This window comes from Suillus discolor, assembly GCF_016758755.1.
Source record: "Suillus discolor strain FC423 chromosome Unknown F5147scaffold_42, whole genome shotgun sequence".
Taxonomy (NCBI): domain Eukaryota; kingdom Fungi; phylum Basidiomycota; class Agaricomycetes; order Boletales; family Suillaceae; genus Suillus; species Suillus discolor.
The window spans coordinates 20,691-44,561 of NW_024541289.1; the positions used below are offsets into that span (position 1 = coordinate 20,691).

Here is a 23,871-nt window from a genome sequence, read left to right on the forward strand (position 1 = left end):
CTTGTTGGATGTTTTCAAGGTGTGTCTGGAACCAGCTTTCACATCAATGTGAAGAAGTAATAGTAGTTGGCTAGCAAGAAAACTAGAGTACTAATAAATCCTACTCACTGCAGGCATTTTCCCATTTCCCTCCACCAAACATCCAAAAACATTGATTAAGAAGATAGAAATTTCCCCTCATTTTTCCTGTCAAAACATTGAAAAAAAGTAATTCATGTTTCAATAATGTTCTGTGTGTGGGACATGATGCAAAAATTGGTCATGTTCCTTCAAGGATAATGCTGTATTTGTGATGTATTGTCTTTGAAATAACAGCTGAAAATAACGTTAATTTTCTTCTCTGTATTTTTCAAATATACACAGAACATTTGAAAAACATAGTATATTTGAAAAACACAGAAAAGAAAATTAACATTATTTTAAGTTGTTATTTCAAATACAATACATCAAAAATACAGCATTATCCTTGAAGGAACATGACCAATTTTTGTATCATGTCCCACACACAGAACATCATTGAAACATGAATTACTTTTTTCCAATGTTTTGACAGGGAAAATGAGAGGAAATTTTTATCTTCTCAATCAATGTTGTTGGATATTTGGTGGAGGAAAATGGGAAAATGCCTGCAGTGACTGAGTGCAGGTGTGTTGTATTGACCCAAGAGGATTGCTATGAAGCACTTCCTTCAAGTAAAATGCAAAGAGAGTGAATGCGGAACAGAAAAGAACTAAGGTGATCTTGGAAATGCAGATCTATTGATGAGAGCAAAAGTGAGACCATGGGTCTGGTGAAGGTGTGATGTGAAACAAACAAATGTGAGAAGATCCTAGGTAAAGAGTGGAGGTTTCTAGGTTAAGTGTAGTCCTGCAAGCAGTGGCTAGGTATAGATGAGGTTTATGGCTGAGGTATAACTAGGTATGAAGTGCTAAGTTGGAACCCGAGAGCAGTTTGGATCTGTGCAGAGCCTAGATGAAGGAAAAACTTAGATGTGCATTCTCAGAGCAGTCAAGAACACACAGGTTCCGAGTGAGAGTAAACAAAGCTTGTCAATTGAACAAAGCACTAAGAATGTCTAAGGTGACTCTGCAAAACAAAGGTAGCATCCTGAGGGAAGTGAAGTGTCATACTGTATGTAACATGCAAGGTTTTATCCTACTGCATAAGTGTCTGGAACCCATAGGTGAGAACTGTAGCTGATGGAAAATGAGGCAGATAAGTAATATGTAATAAGACCATGCACAGAACAGAATATACGGATACATGTAATAAGCCTTGCTATCGTTTAGTCAAACTAAAAGAGAAAATGAACATGCACTAGTGAAGATAGGTGGACATGGAAAGGACATGGATGGACAGTGTGGAATGGAATCCTGTTAAGAATGTGCTCAAGGGTTGTATCCTGAAGGGCTTTGGCTTCAGCTCGTGCACTGCACCCCTTACCCAAGTATGTGCCGCTAACTTCTGAGGGCTAAAGGACAATGTCCGGAGTCCAGAGTCGAATGCATGGGAATTCCTGGTGGACATTCGGGAACAAGTGATAAGACTAATCTGGACGAAGTCCTGAACTAGAAAGGAAACAGCAGAGGTACTACCTAAGGTAGAGGCAGAGGTGGTAAGTCAATAGGAGTCGATCCTAAGACTGTCGGAGACAACGAGAAGAGACTCAAGTCAGACAGAGGAGGGAATGAGCAGAATCTAAGATAATATTCAAACTGAGGAAATACAGAGACTTTACAGGGTTTATATACTATGAAGGACATAACAGAGAATCAGTCAGTGCAGTGCGAGGCTATGCGAGGCTATGGACGGAGCATGTGGAACGCCTAACACTAGTCTATTGGAACTTAGTAAAATGAAGACGGAAATGAACAAGGGACAGGAAAATAAAGCACACTAACTGATGAGGGAAACACTAAAGGGAAAAGGCACAGAAGATAGAAGCTAACCGGATCCTGGAAGTCCGGAAGTCTGGAGATGATTGTGTGATTGGTCCGGGTCCAGAACACAGGATATGACAGTATCCCCCCTTTAGGGCCGAGCCAATGAGGCTTCTGATTCGGAAGTCCGGTCTGGACTTTGATGAATGCGAGATGATGGGTGGAGCTTCGTAAAAATAGAACTGGACCTATAAGAAGGCCAGGGCGCCCATGAGATGTCTAAAACTTTCCCTCTAATTCCCATTACTGCTTTATCATGTCTAACTCCACTTCTGGCGACAAGAAGTCCACTTGGCAGCTCCTTCAAGAGAGACAAGCGGAAATGGTGGCCAAAATGGTGTGACTTGAGGCGGACACTCGGAGAGAGGTGGAGGAAGAGGAATGTAAGCACAAGGAGGCGGAAGAGGAACAGAAACATATGGAGGAACAGAAGTGGAAGGATATTGAGGAGACATGCAAGAGGTTGGCAGAATGCGAGTGTGAGCATATGGTGAAGGCTATGGCAGATGCTGCATCGGAGGTAAGTTACATGCAGTTTTGTGATTTCCGGAGGTTTATAATTTGTTAGTCTGGTGGATCCAGAGGTTGTGTGCAAGATGTGCATCAATAGGCGCAAGACTTGCACCTGGGCCACATAATACAGTGACCTATCTTCGAATGTACAGGACAGCCCACCTTGACAATTTGCCATAGCTCTAGGGCCAACCCACCATGGGCCCACATTAATGTGTCACCCCTCCTTCAGGGTGGGCCCATGGCCTGTTTGTATCCCTTGAGCTGGGTGGGGCCCTTGATGGGTGAACCTCTATGCTTTGGAGTGGGCCCATGGGTTTCAGGACTGACAGTAGATTGCATTCAAGGTGGGCCCTATAATAGAAGAGTAGAGCAATCCCTCACTAGTGTTGAGTGGGCCCATGGTCCTTTGGCATTGGGGACCAGTCTCTAGGAAATTGAATCAGCAGGCGACGGCTCCCGAGAAAATGAATCGGGAGACCAATATCAGGCATTGTCACCGGTTGGCGGAATTGCACCAGCAGACGGCTCCCAAGAAAATGTACCAACACCGATGTTCGGCATTGTCACTAGTTAGCGGAATTGATCAGCAGGCGGCTCCCTACAAAATGAATCGGGACACCGTACTTGGCATTGTCACTGGTTAGCGGAATTGGATCAGCAGGTGGCTCTCTACAAAATGAATAGGGGGACCGACATTTGGCATTGTGACTGGTTGTCGAAATTGGATCGGCGGGCGGCTCCCAAGCACATGCATCAGGAGATCAATATTCGGCATTTCTCACGGATGCTGGCAAAATTGAATCGGCAGGCGCCTCCTTGTACAGCAATATATATGGGAGAGCACCAAAAAATAAATATACTGCTGGTTCAGACAACACATCCATTCCTGAATCCAGCCACAGGTATGCTGGGAAGGAAACATTTATCCACCAATGCATATATCTCCTTACATATAGCAGGATCCGCCGATACATAATTTGCCGGATACATATTTAACAGGGTATCTCCCGGTAGGTGAGCTGACATCATACATCTCGGGTAGTTTATATTTCCGGCTTATTACACATACAATCGTACAAGGTGCACAACTTGATATTACAAAGCCGAAATCACCTACACCTCAAGGATTGCAACTACCTACCATTTACATAAAATGGTCGGTAGGATAATCAGCAACACATCGGCAAACCTCTTCCTATTGACCACTGGCTATTTCATCTGTATCATCCATTACACCTTCACCTCTATCAGCATCAGTCACAAAACAGGACAGTAAAACTATTGTTTCATTTGTATCATCCATCACATCTTCACCTCTATCAGCATCAGTCTATGGAACATAAGGATAGTAAAATAATTGGTACATCCATATCATGCATCACACCTTCACCTCTATCAATACTGATTCAAAACTCAGCGGTGAATGGCGTTGGCGAGTATAGAATCATACCTCGCATAATCAGCCCTGGGCATACCGACAAATTCCTGGACGTCATCCCTCATGTACCAAACCCAAGCTGTTCAGTCACCATTTACCTCATCCATGCCATGCCTCACTATTCTTCCAGAAACAGCCAACATCACGCCGCTATCATATACTATCTCAATGCCAATATTAGGCATCTTCATCCTCCCCATGCCGTAAGTGCCGACACTGGTCATGCCGTCGAACCATTGGGACCGGGAAATTGGATCCCGATGTAAGGGTGAACGCCGGTTGCATATTACAGCAAGAGCGGTGAATACCGATGCCCAGTCTCTGAGACACTCCCCCATTTCGTCCAATTGATTGTCAGCCGCCCAGAGGCCAAGGGCCAGCGCCGTGCCCAATGATGACCAGTAAAGGGTCGGGTGCATGACTCTCAATGCCACTGCAAATAGCGTCGCCGGTCTCCGTATTCCCTGACATAAAGACTTACCATCTCCCTTGAGAGTCGCCAAGACCTCGGGATGGAACTTCAGAGCCTGGGGTTTGATCAGGACATTGGTATTGGGTGAATGACTGAGAACCGACTTACCGGATGGGCTTGCAAAAACCATGCAGGAGATAGATTAATACAGCCCGGCATAATGCTGTGTTCACTGGGATGGAAATTAGATTCATGTGTCCTCCATTTATCATTGGTTTCTGGTCCCTGGGTGACACTTTTAGCCAGCTGAGATGACATCTTTTCAGCAGTGGACATCATGTCGGACTGAAATTGTCAGCATAATGCCTTGGATAGTATAGGGAACCAACCTGTATTAAGGGATCAATGGCACCAGGGAGGTACCAGAGTACAATGATTCCATACTTATCACAGACCACCGCTGGCCGATCCAGAAATATGAGAGCATCTGGCGGATATCAGCGAAGGAGATATTCCTTGCGCTCATTTTTTGTACCCTTTTCCATGGCATGAAGTAGGTCTGCATACCGTGCCATATCAAAGTTAATAGCAACTGAAACATATCACAATGAGAATGGAGGAGGGAACAAACAAAATCATCCTACCTGGATTGTGATAGGCATCGGCAAGCTTGCTAGCAATGTGGGAGCATGCCGCTAGCATCGGAAAATCAAGCTCCAGTGGTGGAAGGACATTCGGCATTCCTGCGATGATTGCACAGAATTGGGCATAGACGTATTCACTGGCGATATGGGTGGTGTACAACACCCAGTCACACGGAACAGGATTCATGGAAACCTGAATAATACGAACACCATCGAAGGATATATATATGAAGCGGCTAAGCCATTACATGACACGCAGGAGTGTCATCTTACATGTGGAAAGCTCGCCGATCACACCAGGACGGACGTAATGATACATGTGGTACATTCGTGTTGATATCCTGAGATCATTATGTAATTATCATGTTTCTGCATGATTACCGAAATAATGCCGCCGCCGCCGAACAACAGAATGTACAGCAAGAGATCATTACAACTATTCCATCGGCATCAAATGTGAGAGCATTGAATGATTGCAGCAACTTTCATACATTGTGGCCGGCGACATTGACAATACATCAAAGTAGAAACCTGAGCCAATGCTGTAATGTACATGTTATCTACTTTGAGCCCAAAGTGGATGCCGAGTCACCGAAGGAATGTGCGGCACGGGATGGACCGGGGATATTACCAACAGTTGATGCAACAGTCGATGGACCCCCACCTGCATTGACACTGCTGGGCAGGTCAAGGTACAACCTTTCCAGGGCCTGCACCTGGCTTATACTGACAGGAATGAGACTTTGGTGCCCCTCATAAGCAGGATTTGGAATGAATACTGTGTTGGGAAATGGGTTATGCATTGCCTTGTTAGATGCGAGTGCGCGTTGTCGGAGACCTTCATAACCATCCTTAAGGATGTTGCGGTATCGTTCCTGGGATGTTATGGTCTGCTCAGTACTCTGGAGCTCCCGATCATGTGTCACTGATTCTGCTAGCAATACCTTGACATCATCCTGTAATGCCGCAACCGCGGCGCGGAGGTCATCAATTGCACTAAGATCACAGTCAAACCATAACTCTGGTAACAAATGGTACAGCTGTGAACATGAGATCATCAACCAATATCAGTATATAGGCATCCGAAGCACTTACGATTTTTTGCAATGATCACAAGGGGGGTCCAAAGCCGCACCATCATTTGACTGCGAGTGGTAAGCAGTTTGTAGGTCGGAATGCATGGCATACATACAGTATTGACATGTTCCATAGATATATCAGCAATCACACCATTCGGTGATTCAGTAACCTTGGCCCTCTTAGCGGTCTGTACCTGTGTGGCAGCGTCAGTGTGACAAAACAATATTTGGGAAGTACCTACAGGCAATGTGAGGCCACTCGAAAACCAAGGTTGCCGGGCTGCAGGTGTAGGGTCATTAGGTGGTAGGCAACTTTGGCTAGTATTCCTTCTCCTCTTCTGTGGGCTGCTGGTGGTTCCACATGCCGATTCCGGATCCTCCTCCCAGACCGCACTTGCTACTTCCTTACCCTTTCACCTCACAATGATTGTACTGGTCGGCGGCCCCTCTTTCCCCTTTCCTTTCAACAGTGCCATATCCACCGACAGTGCCTCTACCATTACTTCGGCCACAGGAACTATATGGATTGCATCATCCAGAGATGGCTCCTGCCCTTTCTTCTTTATCAGCACCTGCTTTGGCTTTGGTTTGACCTGGGATGCGCTGTTGGCTGTAGTTAGGGATGGTGCTTTGTCATCGCTGACGCCGAATGATGATGTGACAGGTGATGGCGATAACTTATAGGTCAGCAGAGAAGCCTTATTCTTTAATGGATGGTTCTGGATGTGGGGGTCATCCGATTGGATATTTGTCCACGCCGGCACCCGGACAAAATATTTACGTGTGGCATCCAGGTGTTCCAACAGCTCCATCGCCGCTGATAGCAGGACAGGCGGTATCATAGAGGCGGAAATACCATGATGTTCAAAACTGTTTGACTGTCGGGAATCAGCATAATTCATGGTACTTATCTGGAAATATCCACCAAAATTTCTCCAATCTCCGCAGCAAACTTCAGCTCTTCGGTGTTGCTACATTTGAGCAGCGCCGCTTTGCCAAGGATTAGTTCTATTGTAGCTGCAGCATGCTTAAGAGCCCTATTCAAAATCTCAGCAGATGACATGGTGAGGACCACACAAGAAAAGAAAAATGGAACTCGACACCGACAATATATACCACCCAGAAGCATGGAAATTCGAAGTCAGTTGCTTCTCACGACTGAAGCCGATGCCATGCGGCATACTGTATTCAATTGATGGGAACACGTTTCAAATAAACATGGCAAATTTCCCATGAGAGCATCTATTGTTCACGTTCCAAATGCACGTGCCCATTGTTTAGGGTCACATTGTTTCAAGTTCCGTGATCGTCCACTGCGTGATATTTATTTAAGAATGAGATCTAGTTGTTCAGCTTATCTTCATCAAACACAACATTTAACAAATACTCAAAGTCACAGCTATGGAACGTCAGGTCCGTTTCGATCTTCCGATGGATACCGATGAAGATTTTAGCTATCATACTGAAACACAATCACCAATGTGCATGGCCACCGCTGAACGAAAAGGTAAGTTCCTGTCCTGGCTTCAAATATATTCTAATATTATCTCAGAGATTTATCTCGGGATTGGCCCCCCACCGGGCCTAGCAAGGCCACTCCAACCCTTCAATTTTGGTTTTGATATCCCATCCAGGCCATCAAAATTCAATTTTGGCATGGATCTCCCAATCCCACCAGCATACACACCAACATTGACTTCTGAGCGGCCATTCAATTTCGGCACTGATTTGACTATTCAGGCGACAGAGTCACCAAAGGCCACAGCGGCTGAAGATTCCTCATCTACCGGGAAACCTTTCAACTTTGGCTTTGATCTCCCCGTTGACGCACAGCCTCTACCTACAATACCCCCCCTTCCTGCATTCAACTTCGGTTTTGATCTCCCTGTTGTCGCCGACCCCCAACCGGCCATACCACCTTCTCCATTCAATTTTGGGATGAATCTCGATATCTCAGTTGGCCAACATGAGCCAGAGACACCCACACCCCATCATGTGGGATATACCACCACAAATAAAAGTAAGTCTTTGTCGTGACCCTGAAGATTAAACTAATGTCTAATAGAATTCCTGTTTGTTGCCGATTCTCCGGCACCGGCGGGGCAATGGAAGCCCATTCCAATCCAAGCCAGGGAAATCCAACTTTCATTGATGGGACCTCCACACCCAGTGCCACCTATCCCTGCAATTATGGGAATCCCGACAACACATGCTTCCCCAATGCCTGCTGTGGCACCCATCCCGACATCAGCGCCCACTTCTTCGTCACCAATCCCTGCGGCGGCACCCATCCCGACATCTGCGCCCACTCATTCGACACTGGGCATTCCCGATGAATCCAAAGATTCAGGTTTGCATGCCACAAGCTACAAGCCTATCACACTTCCAAACCTTGCTGGTATTATGCCACAATCTGAAGATACTACACCAGACGTGCCCAATCGGTCTTCACCGCCTACATTGGCATCATTAATCGGTGATTCCCAGCAGGCGGCGATCCAGATTCTTGAATGTTTGCGGGGAACGGATGGTTCGTGCGCCGCATCTCCTTATTTACAATTTGACTGATTTTTTGCAGTGGACAAGGTAGCACAAACTATGCTCGGTGGGGTTCTTGCTGCAGATGAAGATCTCCGGAAGCCACAGCCGGATGAAGTGCTTGGTAGCAATCGGGCTATGATGTCAGTGTTTTGTGACACCCGGGATCGGCTGACAAAGGCTTTTAAAGAGCTTTAGGACCTTCACCACATTGCTGACATTCAGGATCGGCGGCACGGCATTTTTGTAACCTCACCGGTCGGTCATTTATCAATTTTTCGGTGACCTGCACCTTGCCTTTGTTGTGTGTGGCCGGTGGTGCGTTCAATGACTTCGCAGGAATAGATGCCTTTCCATTGGCCATTTTACGTGGTGCCTGTTTGATCATGTCCTATCAGTCCAAAAAGCCAGTGACATGGGGCAAAGTATTCACCGATACTGTTAAACTTGAGGACTCGGGTGCCGATTGCGCCTTCCTTACTCTCTTGTGTTGGCTCGGCAGCGGCGACTGGTGTCTGATTGAGTCAGCGGAAGTTGATGTTGCCCCATCACTGAGGGTAGATACTTGCCCTTCTTCCTCTTGTACCTCTTCATCAGTACTCTGTTCATCCTCATCACTATATACTGCAGCTTTTCTGTTCTTTACCTTCTGACTGCCCTTGCCTTTCTGAGTTGCTTGCCTGAATGCTTTCAGGAAAGACTTTGACGGAGTTTCCATGTCACCATCATTGTCTTTCCAGGCCTTAAAACAGAATGTTGGCCGTAAGTGTTTGTGTTGTCTGTCATACCAGAAATCCAGCAAAGTCATGACATCGGCTTTGCCCATCTTGGAAGGTTCCATTAGTTGCACTCCGGAGGGCCAATAAGTTTTATCAAAGACGTCTGATTGGTTCTTGACAACATCACCCCATGGCACTGTTGCCTTGACCGACTCTGCTCCAATGCACATCCCTGTTCAACTCATCATTCAGGTTTTGGAAATTCTCAAATCTGTGATGACTGACTGTAATGTGTGGTGAGGAAAGATCAGACGGCATGCTGTTGCTCAGCATGCTTCCAGCCGGCAATGTCAGGAAGCATCGGCCATCCATCGGCATCTTTGTCAAGTTCAATGTGCTTTCTTGGAAGTCTTTTTTTTGATGCGACGACCTGAGGGATGTCCTCATCCTGGACATCTGGACATTCTATAATGTTATTACCATTTTATATAGATGCATAAGCCGAACTCTCACCGAACTGGTCTGCCACATATTGTTTCCATTCCGGCATGAAGATTCTATCTACATCTGTTGTGCTTGAAAAGCTTTCGGCACTGGCAAATTGGTGATTGAAGTCATGTCTAGAAGAATCATTGGTGTAGTTTCTCGGAATGAGTTCAAATCTTATGAACGTCCCCAACATTAACTTCCCTCTGCTCTCCCGCCATGCTGACAGAACAAAGACTCTCATTCCGGCTTGCTTGAGCATCTCGGTGGTGAAATGCTCTATCATGTCGGCACCTTTACTCTCGGCAACATTGGCTTGAACCTTTAGTGGAGCTGCTTCATTGTTCCACTGCTTGGCGAGTATATGTGCCGCCTCCTTCTCTTTCACAGACAGACTGTCAATGACTGTCTTTGTCGCCTCAGGCCACCTAACAATCATATCCTCACTTCCTGGGATCGCTCCGGTCTCAGCTCGGATCTGGTCCTTGTGCTGTTCCACCAACACCCTGTGGGCTGTCCATCTCCTGCCATATCTAATGAGGGGTTTCGGCACTGCTTTCCGCCGACATTGGTTGTACAACCATTCCTTGTAGGTCTGTTGCTATAATATGAATATTCTCACCATTCATATGAACTGGTTCATACCTTTTTCCTCGACTTCAAGATAACTTTGTCCCGGGTTGGAGCCTGAAGGCCGGCTTCCTTATGTATAGCTTTCAGGACAAGGGTCCTTTCTTTTCCTTTCACTGACTTCCAGTCCTGAAGATGGGCCCTGATGATGGTGACTTCCCCCTTAGTCAAAGGAAGCCTGGTCTGCTGGGGAACAACAATGGGAGACTCGCTACAGGCCATGGTGTGATGTGGATGAGGATGTGAGTGCTGCAAGGTCTGAAAATTGTCTGCTACGATGACCCCCATTTGGCTTCCTTGGTTTGGCTCATGGTTCATGTTATGTATTTATAAGCGAATCAACATAGAGCATAAGTTTGCCATTACTTGGCCACCTCATGCTCAAATGACTATGCATTATACTCAAATTGTACCTATATAGCTAATCTTTGAATTAGTATCACATATCCCAAATGACAGTAGTCTTTTAAACACCAATGGCAGGTACAAGGGCCTACATATGTGTCATGTACTAAGGATGAATATACTGATACCGAACATATATTAAACATGCATTGGCTCTGGTCTAGTATTAGTGAGGGATATCAAGTTCAGGTTGCTTTAATCATCAATAACATTGACTATGTATAATACCTATATAACTAATTGTTGTATCAGCATGACACATCTCTAATAGCAGCAGTCTCTTACACACCAACTGCAACCCGGATGGCCCATGTTTCATGAACAAAGGCTGAATTTACTGATACCGAGTATTTATTTCACATGAACCAGTTTCGGTCTAGTATTAGTGAGGGATATTGGCAAACTTCTGGTTGCTTCAACCATCACATACCATTGACTACATCATTCATCACCTTCATGAGAGGCTCAAAAGTATTGGAGTGGACACCTGCTAGCAAAATCTCGGTAGTGGAATGGAAGAGAACATATAGGACAAGGAAAGTAACTGGAAAATGGGTTGAGAAACCTAACATCAGAACAATCCGGTCAGTTCCAGCCACCCCAACAAAGTCCCCAATAAAGTCACCATCAAAGAGGCCATACCAAGATATGTTGTATCATGGACAAGAAGATTTTATTGGTGATCTGCACCAGGAACATATGGTGCCCCTGCAGTTGCCCAAATCCCTAGTATGACTTCAATACTCATTTCAAGGGTTCCGGATTCACTTCATTTCCAGAGCCAGAATGACTACCTTAGGCAATGGGTCCCAAAGACAGACCAGTATCTGAACATACTCCTGCACAGAGAGGTTCCCATCAACAGGATATGCATCACATGTGGTACTGATGGGGTCTACAAATGCCATAACTGTTTTGGTGAGCCCCTCTTTTGCACAAATTGTTGCAGGAGCCAGCACCAGAGGGTTCCCTTCCATAGGATCAGTCAGTGGACAGGAACCTGCTTTGAGGATTCTTGCCTGGTTAAAACCGGCCTGGTGATCTGGCTAGGGCATGATGGAGATGCCTGCCCCTGGGATGATAAGGTTGCCGATGAATTGTTTGCAGATTCCGGGGCCGATAGTGACATCAGCGATGGGACTTCTCCTGGGTTGAGGTCTATGAAAGACACCAATGATCTACTGACCGGCGTGCCATTCATAAAAAATAGCAAAAGAATGACAACTATAGTGGATGTGTCAGGTGTACATACTCACATGGTAAAGTATTGCACATGCACCGATGCACCCTCTGCCGACATACAGTTGTTTCAAATGGGCTTGTTTCCGGCCTCCTTCACAAAACCAAAGACAGCCTTCACCTTTGATGTTTTGAACAACTTCCTGCTGGATAACTTGGAGTGTGGCACCTCGGCGATGAATTATTATAGCAAGTTACGGAGGATGACAACAAGTGTGTTTCCTCATTTGGTACCGGTGAGTTCATCCTTGCTCAGCGGCGCCTAAGTTGATATCTCTCCAGGACCGGTATCGGGAGCTTATGAGGGTTGCCAGACAATGGCGCAAGCTCAAGCTCCTGAAATGGAATGGCTTCGCCCATGAGTCCAAAGCCATCAAACTGGGCGATCTTGCACTGTTCTGTCCGGCATGTCCGCAGCCTGGAATCAATGTCAAGTTGCTGATGGGTGATGGTGCCGATCATGAAGAGAAAAGATCGGATTTGGAAACACCAAGTTGGCTGTATTCAAGGTCACTGGTAATGGATGGGAACTTCAAAGCGGAGCACCTCCATGCTTCAAATCCTGAAGATGAAGTCTCACTGATGGATGGCCGCAGCTTTATTGTTGGCGACAAGATGTATAAGGCACACCTTGCCAAGGCAAATGATACCATTCAGCGTTCGGAGTGTAACAACCACAGGGCAGTTAACCAAGCCAATGCATCCCGGCACAGATTAGAAGCCACGGGGATCGGCGGCTGTGCTTGTGCAAGACATGGCTGTTTCGTTCCTCATGCGATGGTGGATTTTCAAAAGGGTGAAAGGTGTGGTTTATCATATTGCAAGTGATGTGGGACTTTGCCAACAGCTAACAGACAGATGAACATGGACTACGCACTGTGCCAAGCTTTAAAATATAACGCCGATGGGATTCAACGGTCATTAACTTTCTACGATGTAAACTGCCAGTATCACAAAAATTTGAAGGACCGCATAGCTGAAAGTTTTTACCTGGACATTCAGCAAGACATAGATATCATCCCAGGAATAGGCTTGTGGCATGTCCATGGTCATCAAGATAGCTGTTTCGTTTGATACACTTCAAATTTCATTCTGGGCGCCGGCAGGATTGACGGCGAGATCATGGAAACCCTATGGTCGCCGTTGAATATTATCTCACCGGTGGCACGGGGAATGGGGACACCACATCAGAAGGAGTGCTTGGATTACCAAATGAACGATTGCAACTGTATGAAAATGATCAGGATGAGTAAGTGCTCCAATTGATGAATAGAAAGTTCCTCACAAAGACCCAAACTCAAGCCAAGTTCCTCTGCCGAAAATACAAGCAGGCAGTGAAAGGTGTCGCCGAGAGCATGACCTCCTTTGAGAAGCTACATCAAAGTGCTGATGGGAATACAGTCAGACAGTGGGAAGAACAAGAGAGGCTTGCCCAAGAGCGGCGTGTCCTCGATCCAATGGCGATGGATATTTATGATGTCCAACTTCGAAAAGGTATGAGGCCTTGATACTGTTATTCTGGCACTCACACGCCGACAGCACCATCAAGGAAACAACAGGAGATTGAACTATTACGTATACATAGTCGGCAGCCGGCCGCGGCGCAACGTCGGGGCATGGCAACATGGCTGGCAGAAGGAATCACCATTGAGGAAGCACAAGTAACATTGCAAATAGATGTAAGAAAATTGGGACAACATCCAACGGAGACTCAGAGACTGGAGATCGGCCGCCGCCGCGACAGGATACAAGGGGACATTGACCGGTGGGCGGCGATGGCATTGAATATCCTTGGGGAAGGATTGGACAATGTCAATCACCAGGATATGGAGGTTGAAATCCTGCTTTTGCAGGAAGACACCGATGGTGGCATGTCCAATGAACTTTGTCTCTTTCAGCCTGAAAAGGTGGTGATACCATTGCCTTCCAATCTTGGTCCTGACAAATGCGCCGAGTGGGGTGTCGCCGATTTAATCCATCAAGAGGTGATGCTGTGAGAAGGACAGGCCAATGATGCTTTACATAACATCAGGGTGCACTTGGCAGACAAGGCCGTGCTTTCCCGCACAACGGTCAGGACTGCAAAGTCACAAGCAATGTCCACCAGGGCCTGGACTCAAGTGCATTCTGTGGACCGTGCCATTAGCATCAATGCCACTATTTATTCAAAGTGCCGATCTCAGCTTGCCAAACTTGGCGCCGACAACATTCTTACTAGATACCGGCCTTTGGAAAAAGAGCATTTAAAGGTTAGCACAGCGGTCGCCGATCCTAATGCAAGAGGACAAAGAAATAGTACCTTGGCTTGGTTTTGGTCCATGGATGTGGAGGGGGACTCGGAGAGTAGCGATTGGCTGAGCAAATGTGAGTCCATTGAGTCACTGGTGACCAGGCACTTATGTGTTCCTTGTGGTAGTTTACCGAGTGCATTGGCTCCAGTCCAAGGCTCTTAGAGATCATTGGGCAGAAGAACTGTTGCTGGTCCAACATAAAATGCAATGGACCTGCAACTTCTTTTGTCACAAATCCCAGGAATGGACTCGCCATGCTACAATTGCCGAGGGCGTCGGCAAGATGGGACATGTGGCTTATGCGGTGAAGGTGAGGAATCTTGACTATAGGTGAAACGCTAAAGCTAACGGGGGTTCTACAGTAAGACCAGGATACGAGAATACGACTCGACCCAAAGGACAGCTACTGAGAGAAGTTCCTCTTTAATGTAATGGAGGGAGTCTTCGCCAACTAGACGGGTGGTAACAGGCGCGCGAAGGCGCGAGAAGATAACGCGCGCGTAGGCGCGAGTAAGCAAATGCGAAGGCGCGCGAGCGAAAGATGCGAGGGGCGCGCGCGTATACGGAAGCGTGCTTTTGAGCGATGGGGGAGAGTGTTCAAGTATAACAGGTGCGCGAGCGATGGTAGAATAGTGAAGTATAATCGGATTTCAAGTACTAAGGTGCACTTATACAATTTGCAGTATACTCAGATAAGGGAGAAGGGAAGGAAGTAAGTTAAAAGGAACTTTCCCTCTATTTAAGAAGGGAGATTACGCTATGCGGCGCGCTTGCGAGCGTGGTACCGAACCGAGTAACCATATCAACTCTAAATATATTCTAAAGCCTATGATAGACTTTCTATATGTAAGCGCGGAGATCGGACCGAAGGTACGTCAATTCAGTGAAAGGGATAAGAATAACGCACCAGTAAATCAGCGAGGACATAGGACGGACGGACGGACAAGGGTACGAAGGCCTAAGGGGAGGCGCACGAGCGCGCGCGAAAGGCGCGAGTGCGTGTAAGGCACGCGAACGAGGCGCGTACGTAGGGCGCGCGCTTGAGAGCGCGTATGACTGATCCTTCGGATAAGAGCTGGAACGTGTAGGGAATTATGTGGGTAATAGGGCCGTATATTCCGCATTGAGAGGCGCGAGTCTCTACAGCGGCGTGGCAGCAAAAAATGTATGATTGACTATATGAAGATGCTTTGCTGGCTTTCAATGATGTCAAAAGGTTCATCTAAATGTACATAGACAGTATGGGCTACAGGATTCCAATTATCAAGCTATACATGTTTGAAGTACTACTTAGCCTCCCTCTTTAAATACTTCACCAAATGTTTGGTCGCGGCGATCGCTTCAAGAATATCTTCGCTGAGTGCGGCCTCCATCCGTAACATTGAGGCGGCAAGAAGCCGAACCTCTACAACCTTGTCTTCTATCATCCTAATGATAGCCTCTCCCTCATTGGAAAGTTCGGCTTGGATCACAGCGATTTGCTGAGCTACCAGTGTTGACCGGGGCTGCACTAACGTCGCCAGTGTCACCAGCATTGAACCTTCAGGCTGCTACAAAATTAGACCGGGGCGTGAAAGTAAGACAGAAAGTACTTGCCAATTGGGTGAAGTGATCGGCAATCATTCTTATGAGCTGATTGGGAGGGGGGAAAGTGGTAATGAAATCTTGAAAAGGAAGGACATCGAAGTCGGTGTGCCACCAAGCCAATTCGTATGTCCTTGCCAAACGACCTTTGACCCATGGTCCAGATGGCTGCACCGGCAGTTTCATGAAAGAGGCATAAAGTTCCTGGTCATTTAGAAGCTCCGCCTGGCTCATGCCGAGGATACCTACCACAAACCGGAGATTTCTTGACAAGGGAGGGCTGATGCTCATACCCTCGCACAAGGCTACCCAAGGCAGTATGAAGACCTTTGTCGGTGATCAGTGTGGCTCGGCAAAATGAGAATGAATAAACACTTACATCACCCTCCCACATGAGGTACCTACTCACATTGTGGCGAGCTTTCGATGATTTCACATGAGTACTGGTCTCAAGTGTGGTGCGAATTGCTAGCAATCGGGATGCCACGAAGTCGAATATGTTTGCCATGTCGGCAAGAGTCAAGGTGAGCCCGGTGTCGGCGATGGCAGTGACAGTTTCAGCGGTGAAAGGTGGAGTGGACATAGTGAATGTACTATGAAAGATGATATGATTTGCATCGGAATTTATATATACTGTACATCGGAGTTTGAAATGATTTGTGGCAGCCCATCACAATGTTTCAAGGTATGCTACAAATGCCGGAGATCTTCGCCACAGCATAGATCGGCGACTCAATATTAATGTTCGGATCTCCGGATAGACAGTTGCCATGATCAGTATGGATGAGTTAGATGACCGGTCCTGTCCATTATGTGGGTTCACATGAATCTCAATTGCACCACATGTTGTGGACTAATATTTTGTGGTCACATTGTTTGAAGTGTGGGACGTGGTGCATTGGAGGTATTGATGTTGTGGATCCATGGTCAGGGTATTGTTCAGCATCCCCCACATATGACATAAGCAGCCACGTCAGTATTGTACTTATGTTCATTTCATGTCTTCGCCGCTCTCAACACTACTACGATCCATCATGTCTACAATCTCTGACACTGCCGCTACAGCGAACGCTGCCTTCATGCATGTGGCCGCTCAAATTGAGCACCTATTGGGTCAGGCAATTCAGTTGGACCGTGCAGATCCAGCAAATGTAAACTTGTCGCTGGAAATGGCCAGCATTTTAGTAAGTCGTCTTTCTATGTAGCTACATTAACTAACATTGCCTAGACAAACATCTTTTCTGTCCATGCACTGCAGGTGCAGACTCTTTCACCGATAGTGCTCTTGGCTGCCGCTGAGTTGAGTGAGCACATCAATGCGAACTCCTGCACGGTGGTAAGTACGCCCGTGTGGACTAACATCCACACCGGAGATCCACGCTGCAAGAGGAGTCCCCTATACCCCCGGACAGTTGGGTACCAGGAACAGCCCAGGCAACCCTCGCCGCCAGTAGCCGGTCTGTCTCAACCCAGCAAGGGGAAAGGCAAGGAAAAGGCCATATCGGAGGACGGTGAAGAGTGAGGACACGCCACTGAATGTGGTAAACATTTGGCAACTCGTGCCAGTACAAGCCATGGACCACCATCGAAGCGCCAGCGCGCATCCAAGGCCATTATTACCAGTGAAGACGACCGGGAGTTGGATGCCGCGCCGGATTCACCACAGCCGTCGGTGGATATGGCGCCGATGCCCCCCCAAGTATCAGAGGTCGTGGTGCCGCTGCGACCAAAACCATCCATAAGATTCAAAATGGTGATCAAGGTAAGTCTCTTGCTTCACAGTGGAATAAATACTAATCAATCCTTGAATAGGCGGGCACTCTCACAAAGTTGCCACCTGCTCTCAAAACCCCTCAGCGCCACAGCCGTTCAGCTGCCTGGTTGTTGATCTCTAGTGAGGATGAGAGAGATGAAACGCCGAAGGTGGGGCCCGCAACAAAGGGTGGTACTCCTTATGTTCTAGTACCGGTAAGTTGTTTCATTTTTTATAATGATATGACTCATTCTGGATCATGTAGGCTGCAACAACCATTACCACAGCAGCACCGCAGGCGGCTGTGGCGGCAGGTCCTTCAACCGATGTAGAGACTCATGCCTCTCCTTGTGCAATATTGCAGTTTTCACCAAGGAGTATACAGCACGAACTTGTAGCATCACTCTGTATGCTTCCTACAGCCATTCCTACATGAGGCGCAGCTTTCCCACACATCACGCAACTTGCGCGCGTACCTTTCCCGCGCTTCACGATGTATATGCGCGCGCACTTTCCCGCGCTTGAGCGCCCTATAGCGCCAGCCATCCGGAAGCATCCATCCACTGTCCACCAAGTTCCCTAGTGCGTATATTTCCATTTCTCACATTTGCATATCGTTCCATCTTTATTTTTATCATGGACCCTTACTTACATATATCCTTACATACCTTACTCGGTAGCGCTTCGGCTCCACATGACAGCGCTTAGGCGCCATACTTAAGCGCCAGCAGTACATACTATTACTCACTTACTCTCCCACCAGAACGACAGAGGACTGAACCACGATGATACCCATTTACTACCCAGCAGAGCATAGTTGAAATCTATTACTTGGCACCTCACATATAACATCTCTCAGCTTGCATCTCTCACCTCTTGTCTAGTGTCTTATCATCACTTAAGCAAACTCACTCATACCCTCTCTTGTTTCCGCATACACGCGCCCGCATTCCCGCGCTTCGCGCATTCCTGCGCCTCGTGCGCACCTGCGCTTTCCCGCGCTTCGCATTCGCCAACCAGTAGCGCCTTCGGCACCTACTACTAGATCCTTGCTGCACTCGCTTCCCCTTTAGGGTCGAACACACTTGTCGTCTCAAGTATAGCAGACTAGGCAACACGCGACCTTACAACATTTATAGATACAGTCAGGAGCATTGTTCGTGCCTCGCTGTATCATTGAACCTTCACCGAGGATGACCATGCCGACCTATCCTCTCCGCTGTAGAACCCCGGCTGCGGCAACTGTGTGCAGCGAGGTGTGATCTGCCAGCAAGGGTATAATGGCTCTGGCGGGGAGCTTACTGTCTGTGCCCACTGTCACAGGTCGAAACAAAAGTGCGGCAGCAATGGCTCCGCCGCTGGCAAACCGAAGAAGTCAACCGCGACTCCCGCCCGCCGTAACAAATCAAAATCTCACCATCCGTCGCCATCATTGGCTCCTACCGACACAGGTATGTAAATTCCTCTTCATATGATTCCGAACTAACCTATTGACCCCAGACACAGAAATCCCACCGGTAGCTTCGACCGCTGCTCCTGAGGCACCTGTGGTTGCCGCCACCGGTAACTCCATTCTCGCCATGGAATCATCGGAGACAGGTGTGATCGACACCCTCAGGCAGGAAATCCTGGGACTTCGTATGATTGTCACCGGATTAGAAGATTGGGTGGCTGCAGGTGAGACCTTGCTTGCAGTGGCCAACAATCGATTAGGTGAGCAAGAGGCCCTCTCCGCCTGTCTTGCCGAAGAACTTGCCGAACTTTGCCGACACCTTGTGCCTCTTATTATGCATCCGGGGCCAGAGGTTTGTCTACCTATCCGGATGAGGGACCAGCAGTTTGTGTTGGAACAGCCGACTCACATAGAGAATGATACCAGTGCTGAAGAGAGTCGGCTCACTGAGGAGAATCATCCAAATACAGAGGGTGAAGGGAGTGAGTTGGACAAATCAGCCGACATTTTGTAGCTACCATATATATTGTCTTTAGCACTTGTTTTATGTTCTTACTTTGCTGGTTCTTAGATACCCTTGTAATATAGATGTTTCGGCTGGATTAGATTGCTTTGCCGGTCCTCAGATACCATTGTAATATATATTTGTTGGCTGGATTGGACCCAATGGAATGTCCGTTCATTCAGATATATTGCTGGTCATATGTTCTATCGCCGATCACATGCAAGATCGCCGCTTTACTGCAAATCGGCGTTGAGATAAATCTGGTGTGGCATGTGTAATGCCAGCGTGTGTCTGTTGCATGGACTGCTTTCTAATCACCCGGCGACAACATCAAATGCATTCCCCTAACCGTCGGCATGTTCAACAGTTGTTTGTTCAGTATTTGGCGTCCTCTCAACGTCATAGCCGACAGGTGTCAACTTCCAATGGCCAATTGGCTGGCCTGGGCCCAACCGTATTGACTGTTGTATGGGCCCACCAGTCATTACCTCACCACGTTGGTTCACACAGTCAGTAGGCCCACCCGACATGGGAACGCTGAGCCCGCCTGGCTAGCACATGACACATAGTGGGCCTGCATTGATAGTGAACAGTGGGCCGAGCCCACCCGCCTCTGACAGTAGACACTTACAGGTGATGAGCTCCACCGTGCAGCCGATTGACAAACCCGTGGGCCCAGCTGCCGGTGAGAATAATTGATAGTGGGCCCACCATATGCAATCAAATGCTGCTCTTTACCGCGGGCCCACACGCCTCCAGCAATGGACAATGATAGGTTATGAGCTCTACCTGCGGCCGATGTACCAATGTGTGGGCCCAGTCATTGACCAATCGCCGATATGGATTTCGATTCAATGGTAGTCACTGCTGATCAGCAACAATCCTTATATTCAATCACTGACGCCGATGGCAAATTACTCATCAATCGCCGACAGGCATTTATGCCGACACGTTACTCCTGTCCCCATTCTCCTGCATTCATGTGTCCTTTTGCCAAATTTTCCTGATTCTTGCATGCTAATATTGCAATCACTCGTTGGCATACCTTCGTTCTGGATGTGCATTTGCCGATGGGCCACGTTCAGGCTATTCATTTGCCAACCGGTCCCCTGGATTCTGGTGAGATTCATCACCATGATTTGCCTATCTTGATCTGATTTGATGCCTTAAATTTGAGACACATTTACCAACACTCCTTTCCTGCATATGGCCTCGCATGACCATTTAGCTATGAATCCTCGGCGATCATTGCTGAATTGAAAGCCCGGCAGTAATACTGAATGTCCTCGCCAATGGCAATTGCATTTGCCAATACGCTGTTGAGGAACTGACCGCCAATGCCATTCTTGGCAACTGATTCCCACTATGCTGCTCCAGAACCAATTCCTGATGCGCTTCATCGGCATTGATTCCCAATCCCATGCTCGGGAACCAATTTCCGATATCCTGCGGTGGAATTGATTCCTGATCCTATGCTTGGGAACCAATTTCCGATATCCTGTGGTGGAATTGATTCCCGATCCCATGCTCGGGAACCAACTCCCAATATGCTGCTCTGGAACTGATTTCCGATGCTCTGCGCTGGAATTGATTCCTGATGCTATGGTCCGGAACTGATTTCCGATGCCATGCGCCGGAATTGATTCCTGATGTCATGCTCCAGAACTAATTCCTCATGCCTTGTGCAGCAACTGATGCCTGATGTCATGCTTCGGATCCGATGGCCTGTACCAAGCAAAAATGGGCTGTCCCATTAAGGGCAAGGGGTCACTCACTTCTAATGTATGGCCCACTCCATGGTATAGAGTGTTATTTATAATGGGCCCTGCCATACCTGTGGGGTACATGACTCCTCCTGGCCCACCTATACACACTGGGTGAGAATTCAATGTGGGCTCACAGTGGGTTGGCCCTACACTTATGGAGAAATGTCAGGGTGGGCTGGCCTACATTATGGGGTCAAGTCACTGAAGGGGCTCCCTGGGCAGTAGCATCTAAGATGCCTAGGGTGAGTTTCTGGTTTGTCCAGATCCGGATGTTTATTGATTTCTCCGGAAGATCTGGACTTGTGATCAATGCCGTGCGTCCAAGGAAAAGTGCGTTGGCAGAAATCTGCCTGTCAAAGCACCAGCCGGCAAAGGTAAAGGCAAGAAACGTGCGCATCCGGAAGGATCTCCATCCCCCAAAGGCAAGGGTAAAAGACGTCAGTGGAGTCTGGAGGACATTGACGATGACATGGAAATAGTTTCCAATCCCCAGATGTGGAAATGGACCCCTAAGTCATGGGATCTGGAGTCCGGAAGTCCGGACACCCTTAATGTACATATATGCATGTTATCTCTTACTCATTGTTAGAAGTTGATCCCAGCTTGTTCAGATATGCTGAGTGGAAATCCAATAGAAGTTCTGGTGCATTTCTGAGTTCAGTGGCAAGTATCCAGGAAGTTTCTTCGTCCATTCCCTCATATCCGGCCCAATGTACTATGTATAGTAGTTGGCAGTGACGTCTCCAGCGGTCGATCTTTGAGTCCAGGATTTCGGAAATCCGTATTCCAGTTCTCTGTCGACTAAGACCGGTGGAGGAAGCTGGATATGATTGGGAATGGTGTTCGAAGTTGCGGGTTCTAGTTGAGAGACATGGAATACAGGGTGTATGGATCACATAGCATCCGGAAGATGGATGGTGAAGGAGTGGGTGCTGGGACGAGCGATGATGTCGAATGGACCGAGATTCTTTTCCGAGAGCTTTTTCAATGGTCGGGTTGAGCGGAAATATTTTGCTTTGACGAAGACCTGATCTCCGACTTTGAAGTCCAGAGTGGGTTTACGTCTAGCATCCGCAGGTCCCTGATATCATGCTTGGGCATGAGACATTTCTTCTCAGAGGAATTGATGAAGCTCATCTAGGTCTATAGCATAATCCCGGGCACAGGCAGAGGAGAGATCACACTCCAGATGTATGGAAATGTTCGGGTGATAACCCTTATTGGCGAAGAACAGTGAAACTCCGGTAGTAGCACTAGGAGCGTTGTTATATGCGAATTCAGCCAAGGGTAACAGTTCCGACCAATTATCCTGCTGATAGTTGCAGCAGATCCGGAGGTATTGTTCTAGGGTTTGGTTAGCTCGCTCGGTTTGTCTGTCACCTTCCAGATGATATCCGGAAGTGAAGTGGAGGATCATGTCAAGTGCTTTTCCAAGCGAACAGAAGCAATGGGAGATAAATTCCATACTGCAATCGGAAGTGACATGTGATGGAACTCTGTGCTTTGAAAACACGTGAAGAAGGAATAACCAGGCGAGGTCCAGAGAGGTGATAGTGTCATATGTTGGGATGAATATTGCTTGCTTGGATAGCCGATCTATGACTACCAGAATGGCGGTGAAGCCGGAAGAATCGGGAAGTTGCTCAATGAAGTCCATGGATATAGAATTCCACAGTTTCTCAGGGATGGGGAGTTGTTTCAACAATCCATATGGTTTGTGTCTCAAAACTTTGGCTCGGGCGCAGGTCATACAGGACTTGACATAGTCTTTGACATATGCGTGGATTCCGGGCCAAGTATATTCCCGATGGATTATTTCCAGGGTCTGGTTCTGACCGAAATGTCTGGATAGGGGGTGGTCATGCATATTCCGGAGCACTTGGAGGCGGAGGTCATTGGATTCTGGAATGTATATACGGTTGTCACAACGGAGAAAACCACTGTCGTTCATTGTCCATCTCAGGTCCGACGGATCCGGAAGATGACTGGAAGTGGTAGGGTCATTGGGGAGGGCGGACAGAATGTCCTTATGAAGTTGCTCAACATCCATTAGTACAGCTGCCCAGAGCACTGGAATTGCTAGATGTGATGCCCGGAGGGACGAAGCAAGCTGTTCTGTGGTAAATATCGGCCGGAGGTTGTGTGGATTAACTTGAGCATAGTTCTTATCCCCCTCTTTGGGGTAGATGTCCCAACATCTAGTTAAGGAGTCAGGCTTTGCTCCGAGTTTTCCAGGTCGGAAACAGATAATGAGGTTGAACTGATGAAGGTATTCCGACCAGCGGGCCTGTCGGTGGGTGAGGAGTTTTGTAGTAGTGAAGTACTCAAGGTTTTTGTGGTCTGTGACAACGTCTATTGGCTCGGCAGAGTCTTCAAGGTAGTGTTGCCAGGACCAGAAAGCTTCATAGATGGCTAAAAGTTTCTTATCATGAGTGTCATAATTAAGTTCCGGGAGCCGAGAGGGTTTGGGAGT

General features: G+C 47.5%; 8 protein-coding genes across 8 annotated transcripts; 3 read left to right on the forward strand and 5 right to left on the reverse strand.

The window, feature by feature from the left end:
• Window positions 1-3,977: 3,977 nt before the first annotated feature.
• On the reverse strand, window positions 3,978-5,137 carry F5147DRAFT_775701 (uncharacterized protein; the record flags this gene model as incomplete). The annotated part of the gene is made up of 6 exons (XM_041441760.1): window positions 3,978-4,327; window positions 4,376-4,421; window positions 4,475-4,651; window positions 4,696-4,793; window positions 4,842-4,898; window positions 4,951-5,137. The coding sequence occupies 6 exons, from the start codon at window positions 5,135-5,137 to the stop codon at window positions 3,978-3,980; spliced, it is 915 nt and encodes a 304-aa protein (XP_041290695.1).
• A 373-nt stretch (window positions 5,138-5,510) lies between these two features.
• Window positions 5,511-7,092, reverse strand: F5147DRAFT_775702 (uncharacterized protein; the record flags this gene model as incomplete). The annotated part of the gene is made up of 5 exons (XM_041441761.1): window positions 5,511-5,971; window positions 6,046-6,223; window positions 6,272-6,439; window positions 6,512-6,907; window positions 6,955-7,092. 5 exons carry the CDS (start codon window positions 7,090-7,092, stop codon window positions 5,511-5,513), a joined length of 1,341 nt encoding a protein of 446 aa, XP_041290696.1.
• Window positions 7,093-7,430: 338 nt separating this feature from the next.
• On the forward strand, window positions 7,431-8,765 carry F5147DRAFT_775703 (uncharacterized protein; the record flags this gene model as incomplete). Its single annotated transcript, XM_041441762.1, has 4 exons — window positions 7,431-7,536; window positions 7,582-8,049; window positions 8,095-8,559; window positions 8,608-8,765. 4 exons carry the CDS (start codon window positions 7,431-7,433, stop codon window positions 8,763-8,765), a joined length of 1,197 nt encoding a protein of 398 aa, XP_041290697.1.
• A 196-nt stretch (window positions 8,766-8,961) lies between these two features.
• F5147DRAFT_654512 (uncharacterized protein) lies at window positions 8,962-10,624 on the reverse strand (the record flags this gene model as incomplete). The annotated part of the gene is made up of 3 exons (XM_041433873.1): window positions 8,962-9,518; window positions 9,800-10,373; window positions 10,418-10,624. 3 exons carry the CDS (start codon window positions 10,622-10,624, stop codon window positions 8,962-8,964), a joined length of 1,338 nt encoding a protein of 445 aa, XP_041290698.1.
• A 914-nt stretch (window positions 10,625-11,538) lies between these two features.
• F5147DRAFT_746601 (uncharacterized protein) lies at window positions 11,539-14,671 on the forward strand (the record flags this gene model as incomplete). The annotated part of the gene is made up of 12 exons (XM_041439865.1): window positions 11,539-12,282; window positions 12,329-12,849; window positions 12,901-13,080; window positions 13,153-13,295; window positions 13,349-13,540; window positions 13,586-13,654; window positions 13,682-13,725; window positions 13,756-13,878; window positions 13,900-14,005; window positions 14,030-14,039; window positions 14,079-14,410; window positions 14,439-14,671. 12 exons carry the CDS (start codon window positions 11,539-11,541, stop codon window positions 14,669-14,671), a joined length of 2,697 nt encoding a protein of 898 aa, XP_041290699.1.
• A 952-nt stretch (window positions 14,672-15,623) lies between these two features.
• Window positions 15,624-16,504, reverse strand: F5147DRAFT_654514 (uncharacterized protein; the record flags this gene model as incomplete). The annotated part of the gene is made up of 4 exons (XM_041433874.1): window positions 15,624-15,877; window positions 15,930-16,166; window positions 16,215-16,248; window positions 16,331-16,504. The coding sequence occupies 4 exons, from the start codon at window positions 16,502-16,504 to the stop codon at window positions 15,624-15,626; spliced, it is 699 nt and encodes a 232-aa protein (XP_041290700.1).
• Window positions 16,505-16,955: 451 nt separating this feature from the next.
• F5147DRAFT_654515 (uncharacterized protein) lies at window positions 16,956-19,715 on the forward strand (the record flags this gene model as incomplete). Its single annotated transcript, XM_041433875.1, has 11 exons — window positions 16,956-17,105; window positions 17,180-17,439; window positions 17,488-17,683; window positions 17,734-17,889; window positions 17,940-17,988; window positions 18,118-18,256; window positions 18,559-18,652; window positions 18,900-19,125; window positions 19,175-19,351; window positions 19,388-19,609; window positions 19,699-19,715. 11 exons carry the CDS (start codon window positions 16,956-16,958, stop codon window positions 19,713-19,715), a joined length of 1,686 nt encoding a protein of 561 aa, XP_041290701.1.
• Window positions 19,716-19,976: 261 nt separating this feature from the next.
• F5147DRAFT_654516 (uncharacterized protein) lies at window positions 19,977-21,158 on the reverse strand (the record flags this gene model as incomplete). Its single annotated transcript, XM_041433876.1, has 4 exons — window positions 19,977-20,183; window positions 20,264-20,421; window positions 20,678-20,748; window positions 20,965-21,158. The coding sequence occupies 4 exons, from the start codon at window positions 21,156-21,158 to the stop codon at window positions 19,977-19,979; spliced, it is 630 nt and encodes a 209-aa protein (XP_041290702.1).
• Between the last annotated feature and the right edge of the window lie 2,713 nt (window positions 21,159-23,871).